The sequence below is a fragment of the Ips typographus genome, linkage group LG11 (genome assembly GCF_016097725.1).
Source record: "Ips typographus isolate SLU linkage group LG11, UJ_Ityp_2.0, whole genome shotgun sequence".
Lineage (NCBI taxonomy): Eukaryota > Metazoa > Arthropoda > Insecta > Coleoptera > Curculionidae > Ips > Ips typographus.
In genome coordinates, this window is record NC_138432.1 from 5,545,556 (window position 1) to 5,559,757 (window position 14,202).

At 34.2% G+C, this 14,202-nt stretch overlaps 2 protein-coding genes across 4 annotated transcripts; both read left to right on the plus strand.

The window, feature by feature from the left end:
• Window positions 1–113: 113 nt before the first annotated feature.
• On the plus strand, window positions 114–6,082 carry LOC145736003 (glutathione hydrolase 7-like). Its single transcript, XM_081990209.1, has 11 exons — window positions 114–359; window positions 2,080–2,255; window positions 2,309–2,460; window positions 2,512–2,694; window positions 2,746–2,894; window positions 2,951–3,080; window positions 3,131–3,301; window positions 3,353–3,477; window positions 3,529–3,672; window positions 3,727–3,909; window positions 5,885–6,082. Exons 1-10 carry the CDS (start codon window positions 329–331, stop codon window positions 3,897–3,899), a joined length of 1,434 nt encoding a protein of 477 aa, XP_081846335.1. The 5' UTR covers window positions 114–328; the 3' UTR covers window positions 3,900–3,909; window positions 5,885–6,082.
• Window positions 6,083–8,522: 2,440 nt separating this feature from the next.
• Window positions 8,523–13,794, plus strand: LOC145736011 (uncharacterized). 3 transcript variants are annotated; one of them, XM_081990222.1, is made up of 2 exons: window positions 8,523–8,542; window positions 12,812–13,794. In XM_081990222.1, exon 2 carries the CDS (start codon window positions 12,864–12,866, stop codon window positions 13,476–13,478), a length of 615 nt encoding a protein of 204 aa, XP_081846348.1. In that variant the 5' UTR covers window positions 8,523–8,542; window positions 12,812–12,863; the 3' UTR covers window positions 13,479–13,794. The 3 variants fall into 3 exon arrangements, with proteins under 3 accessions (XP_081846348.1, XP_081846347.1, XP_081846346.1); XM_081990221.1 differs by lacking the exon at window positions 8,523–8,542 and adding an exon at window positions 10,928–11,129; XM_081990220.1 differs by lacking the exon at window positions 8,523–8,542 and adding an exon at window positions 11,311–11,414.
• The last annotated feature ends 408 nt before the right edge of the window (window positions 13,795–14,202 follow it).

Sequence of the window (14,202 nt, forward strand, 5' to 3'; positions counted from 1 at the left end):
ACAAAAAACACAGATAAACATCAATGTGTGTGAATTTTACAGTAAACTTAGACATTAAATAATAAGAGTATAGCAAAACTACTAGTTCACCTACACCAATGAACTCAACCCGTTTCCGCGGCCCAGAACATTGTCTTGAATCATCAAAAAGCATTCAGTCGGTAGCTTGCCTACTTGTGAAAGTTACTGTTAACCTTACGGTTCCGTCTGTAAGCGATCTGGCAACTTATGAATCTTAAACCGACCATTTTACGCTATGGTCAAGTAAAATATTGCGCATAAAAAGGGTTATATTTAATAGGGTGGTTTGTGGTTGGTATTTGACAAAATGACAGAGTCTACGGACAGCCCATCTGAAGGTAAATCTATTCATACGTCTTTATGGTGTATTAGGTTTTTGGGTGTGTAGGTGTTCTATTGTTTTTGCTGTATGCGAATATAATTTATTGCATGCCTACTAACTTAAGTGTGTAACCTGGTCTTATTTGGGAATGATACAATAATGTCATTGCGAACATACATTTTCAAGTAATTTACATAAAGCATCCTTATTAGTTTTTTTAATTGCATCAACTGCAAGTTTTAAAGTTTTTTAAAATGATTGTTTTGCTTTTAACAGTCTTATATAAAATTGCTTTTGCATTGGGATTAATATGGGTGAAGTTTAGCTTTACAATCACCCTATCTAATAATGTTTCAAAGAATGTGGAATTTACATTTAAAAAACATTGTCTTCTTTCCGTTGGATCAAATTGAGCTCTTTTTCAGACCTTCAGGTTCAATCAAAAAACCAAACATTTTGGAGTACAATTCAAATTGATACCCTTCAGGGCAAACAAGTTTTTAAAATTTGTAAATTTAATTTTGTTTAGTAGAACTAAGATATAATGAAAAGTGATGAGGTCAAAATGAATTTATAATGAAATTTAAACTAAAACGACAAGCTGACTATTGCCTCACATCTCTTATCTCGTTTTTGCTTAATAACGCTCTTTTTGTTTGCTGCCGATGTCACGCAAGATGGTCTCAGATGCTTGAAGCATTTAAAAATCCAATGTACAGAGTCTAAGCCTAAACGGTGTAAATAAAGGTAAAAGTTTTAGATAACTAACTAGCAAAATGGGTTTTCCAACGGCATATAAACATTGATTGAAATTTCCAAAAATCTCTAGGGTCATTTTGAAAGTACGTTCAAAAAAATGCTAGAAGCTTCTACCATTGTCTTAAACCGTTCCAGAGTTGTTTTAAATTGTCAGAGGACCGTTTTGAGTGTGCGAAAGACCTCTAAATGCTACTGAGAATTTTCTGAAAAATCCCAGAGCTTTCCCAAAACTGTTTTAAGTTGCCAGAGGCTATTGGGACCATTTTGAAAGGTCCATAGACCTCTAAATGCTAATGAGGGCCTTCTAAAAAGTGTCAAAGGCAAAGACAAATGTATTAAACTTTACCAGAATTGTTTTAAATTGCCAGAGGCTTCTAGGACCATTTTGAAAGATCTATAGACCTCTAAATGCTATTGTGAACCTTTTAAAAAATGCCAGGCATCTTAGAGTCAGATGAATAATGATTCCTTGAAACTTAAGGTAGCCGCAAGGAGTAATAATAACAAGTATTAACCTTTAAGGAATGATTATTAATATGACCCTAAGTGTCTTAAACCTTCCCTGAACTGTTTTAAGTTTGCCAGAGTCCTCTAGGACCAGTTTGAGTGTGCTAAAAACTAAAAACCTCTAAATGATTCTGAAAAGTTCTAGAGCTCTTTATAACTGTCTTAAACTTTTCCAGAACTGTTTTAGGTTCTCTAACTCTAATCATTTTGACAATTAATCACATTTAATCACCCACATACGTTGTTTGCTGGTGATTGTGACGCAACAGTCAGAAAGTGTGCAACAGTAGCTGAACAGACTAAAACAAAATGTAATACACAATTTGCTTCCATATTTCTCACAAAGTCATATGCGCAATAACATGGTGGTTTTAGTTTCTCAAAAGGTGTTGGCTTAATTTGAATGCTTTTTGTCTAGGTATTTTAGTTATCCAAAATTAGAAAGCTTGCAACAATTTGAATTATTTTAGTGCAGGACACTATAAGGGAAGACATTCCATTAAAAACTGGAACCAAAACCTCCAAATGGTACCATTGCCACGAGGAATGTCTGAGTGGTTCCAAGTTTGTTAACGTAGCCTTTAGCACGTTGACTGTTATCATTACCATCGCCTTGCTAATTCAAATTTATTATGGAGACTACCAGGTTGTCTCACATTTATACAGAGTGTACTAATTTAAGTGACGAGAATTATTTAGGTGGTTCCTCATGGGAGTGTAGCTACGGATAGTTTGGAATGTTCCAGTATTGGGACTCAAATTTTAAAAGAAGGAGGTAATGCTGTGGACGCTGCTATTGCCAGTACTTTCTGCTTGGCTGTGGTCACTCCACATTTAACTGGTCTTGACGCGTAAGAAATTCAGTCAACTTTGTAGTACTAAGTGTAAAACGTTGAGTTTAGGGATGGTCAAGTTCTAATTTACAACCATCGCACCCGGGCTCTTCCTGATGTGGTAGATTTCAGTTCCAGCAGCATTAAATCCGATAAAATGCCTAGATTAGTGCTGGGACTTGCGTACGTTCACAAACTTTACGCGTCTTTACCTTGGAAACGTTTGGTAGAACCTTCAGTCAAGTTAGCCAGGTAGTAAAATTATGATTTACTTAAGTTTTGGTATATTTTGATTGTTTCAAGAAAAGGTTACGTAGTTTCCAAAATGTTGGCTCAAGCAGTAAACCGTGCTAATGCTCAAGATTTGTATGGTAGACTGGAACCTGGACAGTTACTGCAACTAAACATTTTAGGCAGCACTTTATCCACTATTGCAAATATTACAGAAAAAGGTGATATTTGACACTAACTTACGACCTGAATGTAGTATTTTTACAACTCTATACAGAATTGTACAGCTACATAGACAGCTCTAATGAACCAGTGAAATCGCAAGCAGTCAAATCCACATTTCACAACCATGACGTTTTTGTGCCTAGTTTAGACTCCATAGGACCAATTTTCTTGGTTAATTTAAGGTTCTTTTAACAACACTAATCAAACTGGAGTTTATTTTAAAACATTTTAGGGAGATTGAAGAATACAACTTTACTGAAGTAAGCTTGACAACTATAGAAAAAGTGATTTCAACCACAATGAAAGTGTATGAAGAATTCAATGTTAGCTCGAAATTTCACGAGGGCACCTCCACTAACGTGGCTGTGATGGATTTAAATGACAACTACGTGTCTTTAGTGACGTAATTATGTTCTCCATTCAGGAAGAATTGGGTTTTCAATTTAATTTTTAGGGGAATGTACGCTTTGTTCGGGTCTGGAGAACTTACTTTGCATGGATATGTTCTGGATGTAAAAATACGAAATAAACTGTGCAGTCGTCTTCCTGTAATTTTAACGGACAGCAACTTGATTTGTGGTACTAAGTCGAATATTGCAGATTTATTTTTCTTTACTCGGTCTTCTTTAGGTAGAAGAATAGCTTTAGGCTCAAACGGAATAGCACAGACCACTCAATTGATCACCAACTTGATTGTAGGGAATAAAAATGCTCCCGAAGGTGTGGAAGCTCCCAGGTTTTATCTTCTGGACAATTCTACTATAGCAGTAGAAGGTGGAAGTTTTTGCACCAGAAACTATAACTCTATGCTAAAGTATTAACTTGTAGCATTCCATTTACCCAAATTCCAAGTGGGGTTACTGGAATATTTGCAAAAAATCCACAACCAGCCGATTTTGATGCCAGAACCGTACTACAGCAGTAACGTGGTGGAAAAAACCAAAGATGAATTAACCTCTCACTCTGATAGTCGTGGAGGTGGCATAGCCAGCAGATTTTAGTTAATATTAGGTTAGTAAACTTTATTTATTTTGTTGATGCATGTGTTATGTTAAATAGAGGAGTAAAGCTTTATGATTGTTGCATTTTTTTTTCGCTTTATTTGCTATTTAGACAGAAACATTGCGCTCATTTATTAGAACCGGGTAAACGCGGTCACAATTGGCAGCTGTTTTTCTTTTTGTTTTTTGAACACCCTGTATATGTTACGTGTTAGCACGAGGTGAGAGAGCATTTTAAGATAAACGTTTTGAGCCTTTTGACAAACAACTGACAGAGAGTTGGTTTCAACTTTAACTGTTTTTGAACACCCTGTATATGTTAAATCGTGTTGCGGTTAGTACGAGGTGAAAGAGCAATTCAAAATAAACGTTTTGAGCTTTTTACAGTTGCTGAAACCTAAAAAATGGCCAAAATACGAAAATTTCAAAATTTTAACGCAATTAAAAAAAAAATCAAGAAAGTCGAATATCTCGTAAACGGTGGGAATTACAGAAATTTTGCAAGGGACCAAAAATATACAGAATGACTTTCTGCTCGCGGTGGACTAGGTTTACATGCACAAAGAACCGGTTTAATATGCTCAGAACTGACAGAGGGTTGGTTTCAATTTTAACTGTTTTTTGAACACCCTGTGTATGTTAAATCGTGCTGCTGAGCAGGAGATAAAAGAGCATTTTAAGCTGAACATTTTGAGCATTTTACAGTCGCTGAAACCACAAAAATGGCGGAGATACAAAGCTTTCAAAATTTTGTTTTGTCTTGTGTTTTTGGGACATCTTGTTTATGTTCCTTCGTGTTTCGGTTGTCACGAGGTGAAAGAGCAGTTTAAAACAAATATTTTGAGATTTTTACAGTGACTGAAATCCCAAAAATAAAGGAGATAAATAATAAAACAATTTAAACTATATTTACCTAATACTTTTAAGATGTTTCTCAATTTGGGGCTGAAAAAATTGTTATCAAAATTTATATTTCTTCAGAAGATAGAAAATTAATTTTTGAGGTGCCGTCGTCATTTTGTTTAAAAACTTCAATTGCTAAGAGATGTGTTGAGGTAAAAAAAATTTCAAGACTACAAGTTGATTCACTCTAAAACTGCCAAACTAGCAAAATCTTACTGTTTCAAACTAAATCAAAATTAGACTGCAATTTCGCGCTTTTTTTCGTAAACTGAGGTGGTTTTTTTTGCAATGCTGGCAAATCCCTATATTTTGAAGAAGAGGTTTAAACCATTTGCTTCCAAAATTAGGAAAAATTGGATAGAATTTGCACTTTTCTCTGCTAAAAATCAATCATCTGACCACTCCAGCGCCACCTAGTAATGTAAGGCTATATTACACAGTACAATAACAAGTAGTAAACTTTATTAATTATTGATAATTGATGATGGCAAGCGTCCAGTCGCTTGAGACGCTCAGATTACAAAATTTAATTTAAATGTGCATGTTATGTTATTGATAATATTAAAGTTAAGGGCTTCAAAAATGAGTTAAATCAAATAAAATATATGGCGAATGTCATCTGCCATTTAATCAGACAACCGTCATCAGCCATTTCCTTTTGTACAAGAGGTGACGCCATTTTCCTTCCTTCCAATCAAAAGAAAACAGATCAAAATCCAACTACTTTTTAAAGTTATGTGCATAAATAGGATGGGTCCAATGTTATCAAGTTGTTTTTCGATCAGTATGAGTTCTAATGTAAGTACAACACTGATTTTTTACTGGAGAAAATCGTTCTTTGACGTTTAAAACAGTTAAATTGTCCCAGCCCAAATGGCTTGTTAAGACAAAGAAGTATTTTTCTGGTATCACTTTAGTTATAGGCTTGTTTGTAGTTGTCATGTGTAAAAACTAGTGTTTTATAAATATTTACAATCTTATCAAACGGTGCAATGCGTTTTTGCAGAAGTAAATTAATTGAAAACATAATTTTTGCCCTCAATTTGTTAACCCTGCCCTCAATTACACATTCTTTGTTTCAGATTCACTCAATGACCAAAGCTTACTCATGAGAGTCTTGTGGTTTCTTCCAGTTACATCACTATAAATACTTAGTCTAACAGATATTCAAGTCGAAATAAGCAATTTTGATTTTAAGGCATTTCATTTAGATTCTGTAGGTTATTGCAAATAACTGTAGTTTGTAAATTTTCCTCTACTCAACACTCTTTGAGAATTTTGCTATAGTGGTTCAGTGAATATGGCAACTCAAGAAGACAGGTCTTTGTCTGCTGGCATGTCATTTCCCAAGTGGATGAAGAGCAGATTGAATGATCGGTAAGTTTGTTCCATCCTGTAATTGAATATCCTAATAAAGGTTAGGTGTGACAGCGAGAAAATCATAAATCATTAGTTGAAGAAATTAATATTCTAATAATTTTCAAAAATCAATTTTCCTGTCTTGTTCTGCTAGCTACATACATAAATTGTCAGTGTGAGAATTTTCCTGTTATTAGATATTGAAATCGCTATCTTTGTTATTGCATTTGCTTGGCTACAGAGTATTTCTGATTATAATTAGCACCTTGCAATGAATCACAAACATTAAACGTCACTTGCGTGACACTCCTCAACTGCGATTAAAGTGATGAAGTTGCAATTTTTTCTGGGAAAAAAATAATGTAATGAACGGAAAGTGACCTTCAACAATAGCAACTGTGCCAAATATTAAAAAATAGTCATTTGAGTTCCAGCAATTTTTGTTAGGGAATTTCAGTACTGTTGCCAATTTGTGAATATTTAATTGTCTCCTGGCCTTGTAAAACAATATAAAGCTTATTGAAGAGGTAATTTGTTTCAAATCCACCCATACATTTTGTAAACTGGTTTAAACCAGTTGGCAACAGTTCAATACTGCTTCTTAACAAGATTAAAGTATCAATTTAAAATGGAAATAAAGCTTAATTTATACTGCAAAACAATGTGACACGGTTTTTAAGTAAAACTGCTTTGTTCCAGCTGTAATAGTTTTTTAGAGTTTAAATATGGGTTTTGTACAGAGTGGACACTTTTTCTTGGTTTTACGGGGTACAGAACAAACGGTAATTGATAGAAAAAAAAAAAGTAAGATAGGTTTTGCGAGCTCGATTTTTGAGGTTAGTCTGTTGGTCCAATCAGAATTGAGCTGTCGTCATTTGTTTTGGATATACAGATCATTTTTGGAAATTTATCATAATTTCGAAGTTCTTGACGTAAATCACTTCTTTTCTTATGAAACAGGAACACCCTATATGTTATTAATTTATTCTACAATAGCTCTTTTAAAAAGCTAGCTTCTTAAAAACTGTTTTTTTTTTTTCATAAGAAATCCGCTGTGAAACGTTGAAAACGTCACTTGCAATCCTTGAGCTTGCAACACTGTAAAGGTTAGTTGACACCTGTCAAAATTAGTCCCCTTATTATAAAAAGCAGTTTAAACTAAGAAAATGTACTAAATGAAATTTAGACAGTTGTAAAAGCTGAAATTGTAAAATACACGTCACGTGACGTTGATAATGCAATTTTGAGCGTGTAGCACCGTAAAGACCAGTTAACACCTAGCAAAATCTGTCACGTGATTATAAAAAATAGTTTAAATTACAAAAATTTGCTAAATCAATATTAGACAGTAGTTGTAAAAGTTGAAATTGTAAGAGACAGGACACGTGACTTAGATAATGCAATTTTGAACGCAACAGTGTAAAGGCGAGTTGACATTTGTCGAAAAAGGACACATGACTTTGAAAATGTAGTTGTAACGTTGAAAACTTAACAGAAAAAATTTAGATAATTGCAAAAGTTAAAATTGTAAGAGAATCTAATTTTTGGGTTTGCAACACTGTGTAGGGAGCAGAGGACAGTTGATACCTGTCAAAAACAGTCAAGTGACGTTGAAAATGTAGTTAAAACGCTGAAAACTTGGTAAATGAAATTTAGACAGTTGCAAAAGTTGAAATTGACGTTGATAATGTAATTTTTGAGATTAAGCTATGAAAATTTGCTAAATGAAATTTAGACAGTTGTAAAAGCTCAAATTGTAAAATACTCGTCACGTGAAGATGATAATGCAATTGCAGGCTTGCAATAGTGTAAAGTTCAGTTAACACCTGTCAAAAACAGTCACGTGACGTGGAAAATGTAGTTTAAACGTTCAAAATTGACTAAATCAATTTTATTAAAGGAGATATTCAATTTAATTTATAATAACAAATAATAAGGCAGCACTTAACATTACATTTGATATGCTAAAAATTTGTTCTACTTATCTACCAGTTTGTAAATATATGGCTTGGTTTATTGTTTCTCTATCTACATCTAATTTTTGTCAGACAGTACATTCAAATAACAGACAGTACAAATACATAAAAAAAATAGTCAGTTTGTTTTCTCCCTGACGTCATGACAAGTTTAAGCTTTTAATAAAATGCTAATGTTTAGTATGAGATTAGCAGTCTCATTTTAACACAACCATTGATGTCAATATTGCCTTGTATTCAGGCAATATTTGGAAAATTTGCGCCAGGTGTTCTGAAATTGCAAGTGTGCCATTGACCTATCTGAACCAAGTCGTGCTTTTTGCGTATTTCTGTTAGTATCCAGTTCAATCTGCTATACGATTCGCGGAAATTTTGGCATTTACAGTGCTTATTCTTTCCATTTTGGTGAGTTTATTTTAAGAATAGTGTCCTGTTTAACACAGCTCACAAATCTTTGTCAGATATTCTCAACAAAGGACTAGGTTCTAGATAGTGTTTCAGCATAAGGAAGTCTCAGACATGTGATGCTTGACCCTCTTGTTATTTATGTTTAATGTATGATCCGTTGCCAAGTCGGTGATTTACGTCTCCTCGTGTTTTCATTGGCGGAGAAAAGAGGAAATTTAAAAGTCCAAATTTGTTATTCCAGTCCAATCTCTAAATTGTTAGGAATTCACTGAAGTCACCCTTGACATTTTGTTGTGCAAATCCTAAATCTCTTTCACTGCCTTGTGTAACCTATTGCTTTGCTGCTTTATAAGTCGCAGGATAGAACAGATGATAACCTTTCAGTTTCCAGGCTGTCTGTTACTGTACTGTTTTGAATAGGATGAGAAAGGTCACAAGTTCTTTTGCATATCTCAAGGTTATCTTTTGTTGCCAAGTTCCTACGGCACTGGATGTAACTTTAAAAAGTTTAAATTATTTGAGGTGTTTTTGCAATTTATTTATGGTCCACGCAGTTAGGGAATTATCAGCACTTTATTGCATGACTGCATTAAACTGTTCCTAGGCAATAGTTCTATTTACAAGCGTGCCTTTGAAATTAGTGTTATTTGTTACTAATTTTTCTTCTTATCCATTTTTAAAATTTAAAGAAACTAGGCCAAGAGTTTGATAACATGTTTACACTCATCCTGACTTTTGGATTCTTCCACATTGATTTAATGAGAGTAAATATTTTCTTAACTTGTGGGAAGGTTTGTTCTAATTTTTAGTTTGTTGTATAAATTAATGGTATTAGATTATTTTGAAACTTTGCCATATTCAAATACTCCAGCTTGGATTAGTTACTGATTGCACAACAAATACACGCGCAAAAAAAACAAATGACGTAGCCTTCCCAGTATATTGCACACCTACAATAACTCCCATTAGCAGCCAGCGTTGTCGTTTTCATTGCAAAAGTGTGACGTCAAAACTTGTTTGGCTTGATTATCGTTATAAACGGTGTAAATATAATCTCTGTCCCAGATGAAGTGGCAGTGACGACATTAACTGTGACGTCATATTGAAATTCACTTATGTCTTAGATTAGTTTAGCGTTTTTCCTGGTGATTTAAAAAACTTTGTTTTTGCTGGTAAAAATTTGAAACCTTTGACTCAAGACGTTCCTTGGATATTCAAGACAAACTAGAGTTAATTTTGACGACCTCTAGCGGCCAAACGCGGCAACTTAGACCTGCCTGCTCAAGGTCACGTGATAGCCCCATTCATTAGCTTTCTTTTGTTATATGGTGTGTCTTTACAGAATGTTTCAAATAAGTGAGTTATGAACGATTTTTTGGAAAGTGCACGAAATTTTGACTCAAATTTTTAGGCCTAATATATTAAAGCTCTTAAGAAGAAAGATGTTCATTTTAAGCATTTTTATAGTGATTTTGTATTGAAATTACCTTACTTACAAATTTGATTTTCTGGTATTATGGAACAGTTTTCTTTAAACCAACATTTGTCCATTGGACACCTTGATGTATATTAATTAAATAATTCTAATATTAACAAAACTTTGTAATTACAACAGGTGGCAAAATAAATTTTACTGTGTAACCAGTTACCTATGAAAAATAACACTCTTTTTAGCAATTATATAATTTGGTACTGAAATCACTGTTATTAATAGCTAGTTAAAATGTCAGGTTAAGTAATAAAAGTCTAAACCAAACTAGTACCTGGCTTGGTACCAAAAGTGATTGGGTTTGTTGATGGAACGTCTAAGAACCCAACCAAAGCTATTGTGTCTTGTTTCCAAAACCAGGCATAATTAGGAGGTTTTTGGGTTCTGAATGGCTTTTGCCTGCAGTTTCTAGGAACTAAATCAACTTAGAATTTCAAAACGTAACCTGAAATTAGTCTCAAATTTGCAAAAAGCTCAAGAGACTCCAAATTATTCTAAAATGTTCATAAACTCCTTGATATACTAATTTTTAAGCGTTAAAATGAAGTTTGAGAGTAAAACAACAATGGCGTCTGGTAGCAACTTTCAATTGACTAGACTAGACTTTTCAACACACCCTGTATAAGTTAATAATACATTTTCTGCGCCTTGAAAAAAACTCACTTATTTGGCACACACCAACTGAAATTTTCTATATTTGGCACATTTCAAGTAAAACACATTGTTAGTGACTTTATATTGGAAAATATATTCAAAAACAAAGATGAAACGCAGCTGTGTCGTACCAAAACACAGACTGGGAACGTGCCTGTGTTTCGCAGCCAATCAGAACGCCCGTAGTCGTCAGCACCTAAGCTGTGACGTCACGACCTCATCTGACTGTGAATGATGAAACGCTTTCAGACTGTGCTTTAGTACAATTTAGAAACGCGTACCGGGAATTGTGTTGCTTAACCGCGAATATTCTACAGTTTGTTCAATAATAATTGTTAATAAAGAACATTCATTTGTTGAATCGTTTTTGTTGGATTTTTCTTCAGCGTTTTACAGTGTTGCCATGGTTTGGTTTTCTCATTACTCCACTGTGACCACTAGGTATATGCTTTTTTATTATCTATTATTGTGTTGTTTTTGTATTTTTGTAGATTCTTCAATGTAAAATTATTAATTAAATGCAACATTTGATATCGTACCAGACCGGTTGAATTGCAGTTTTGCTAAAAGTGGGTTGGCAAATTTGAGCTTTCTTGCCAATTCTATTTTTTAGTTCAGCTGTTCTGGTGGCTTCTTTATGTTCATTTTATTGTTCTCTCAGTTTGTCCAACCGTTTTATTTCCTTGAAAGTGTTCAAGCTGTTAGTCTGAAATTCTGTGTCACTAAGTAAGTGAGTTTTAACCGCTATTTTCCTAAAATCTTCTGGTGAATATTAGGCATTATAGCCTAGTTGTATAACTTCCCAATTTATTTGTGTTACATACCGGAGGTTATTCTAATTAGGCCAACTATTCTTAGGTTGTAATTTAAAGTTCTAGAACCACCTAATTACGCATTATCACTTACTAATCTCTTTTAGAATGAAGTTGTTGCCCAAGACTGTAAATTATTCACGTGATGTCTAAATGACCGAATTGTGCTGATAATTTTGTTTATCATTTAAAAGACTAAAAAAAGCGTGTTTTGGCTGTTCTAAGTCTGTACTTGTAATCAATTCAAAAAACATTTAATTTGGTTGACAAATAGCGTGCACATCAGGGTCAATATTAACCAATGCTATCGCTTTCCATGTCGCAATGCCCCCCTAAGTCAGTTTATTGTATCCTTGTCTTCAGGTCATGTAAATTATCATGTTTACTTAATAAAATACAGAAGAAAGCCTCTCAATACCCAAAGAAAATTTGAAAAACGGTGATCTTGATGTATTGACATTTTTCATTAGGTTGATCCTCCCAAAAAGCAGTAATACTGGGTGCAGTGTTGTCAAGTCAAAATATTTAATGGCGGTAGAATACTCGGTCAAAAAATAAACAATTGCATAAGGAAAACAAATTTTATTTTACATTATTATGCTAGGGTGTTTTTTTAATTATTGCGAAAAATTTTAATTATCGATTTTATCACGTGGTTTTAGAGGATAATTTAGCTAGTCAGTCATGTGACCCAAGGGAGAAAAGCGGTGTCAAAGTTTTAACTGTGATAGGACAGTCACATACAAAATCGCCTGTAAAAACCACTTTGAGTGAGGAAATGACTATCTTAAGCACATTTTTGGATTCCTCTTTAAATTTCTTATTCAATAACCTAAAAAAACAGTAAAATTTTTGAACAGTCAGGGAGAAAAGTGATTTCAAAGTTTCAACTGCCAAAAACACAGTTTGAATCGACAGAGACAAAATCGCCTCCACGAACACCAAAACACCACTTGGATTAAGATAATGACTGTTTTAGGCACATTTTTGAAACCCTCATTAAATTTCTTATCCAATAACCGGAAAAAACACTACAAAATAAAACATGTGGATCCGCCAGATTGTTATAAGTAGAAAAAACGAACTTTTACAGTGAATTCAGATTGAGAAGTAAATTGGTTATTTTGGAATTATCATAAACTCTTGAACTTGAATTGAATCTGAAATGAATCTTGATCTGAAATTTCCCATATTTTAGCGTTTTCTTAGCCATTTGGTATGTTAAGCCATGCTTCTACAATTATTAAAAAATGTTTCTATAATCATTGTCCAGTTACTATGTAAGCTAACCAGACTATTTTTTTATTACAGATTTGACCTAGACCAAAGCACATTCTCTCCTACCGAGTTGGATGATAGTTTTATGCACTATTACCGGCATACGCCAAAAAGCACGAACACCAGCCAAACGACAGAGACAAAAATGGTGAAAGCGTCATCAGAACCACCAGTCAAAGTCGATTTTCCGTCATCTGCCAAATTCGTCAAACCTCGTCCGAAAGGTACGGACGACGGTTTCAAAAGCGAGGCGTCCCAAGTGGGTAGCAACATTCTGCGCGTGGCCAATCAAATAGTGTCCGGAAAACCGTTGCCTGAAAACACCCCAGAGCCGGCGGACGAGTGCGAACAGTTGCTGGCCAAATTTGACCCTTACAGAAGACGAGGAAGTAGATCGTTGCCCGCTTCACCGTTGTCCTCACCGAAAAGTCGAAGAAGGATGAACAAGTACTTTACCAGTCCGTACGCTGAGGGAGACAAATCAAAGGGATGGATTCTATCGAGTTTGCTGGCGAAAAGAGAGATCTCTCAATCAATGGGATTCATTGGGGAAGAACAGAAAGAAGAACTGGACAGGGCCAAATCATCTGCTAGCATCGATGACGTTAGCAGTAATAACGCTAAACTGAAGACGCAGGTTTTCAAAGCAAGACCGTCTGAGCTGAGGGAAATGAATTTCTGGTCTCCTACTTCTATGTAGACTACACGCGTATCTACATTTTTGAAATAATAATGAAAAATAATATTTATTTCTTTTCTTGACTATACGTTGAAATTTAGTATTAATGTGCTGTAATATCAATTCTGTAATATTAAGGTTTTTCGATATTATTTACTATATATTGGTGAGATTGTTAGAAGGATCTAAAAGGTGTGCATGTTGATCTGAGTGAATGTTTTTGGTGATTAGTTGTTTCAATATATCTCCCAATTTATGGCGATTTTAATTGGCTAAGTTAAGTGCAAAACTGAATTGCTCTAAACATGCCAATCGAAAACGCTATATTAGTTGTTAACTATCGTTTTATTTATTTCAAAACCCAACTTTCCTGATTTTAAAATCCAGTGTTATTAAGAAATAACAAACTAACGAGGCAAATTAAGAGTAAGCAAAAGGACAGGACACTGGGCATTTCAAAAGAGATTTTCGAAATTGAGGAGGCAACCATTTATACACGTAGTCGTATTTGTGGTTGCATAAAAGCAATCTTTAAAAAACTTATTAGGGAGAATTAAGAACCATTTTATAGGAACAAAAAAAACAATCTTATTTTACTTGCTCTTTTTTCTGATTCCTATGATAAAGTGTTCAGTGTTTGATTGATTAGCTTACCCAAATGTGTCTTTTTTTCTTTGGAGGAAATTCGTTAAAGGCGCATTCACCATTTGTCAGGATTATTATAGTTTAATTTATTAGCATCTGA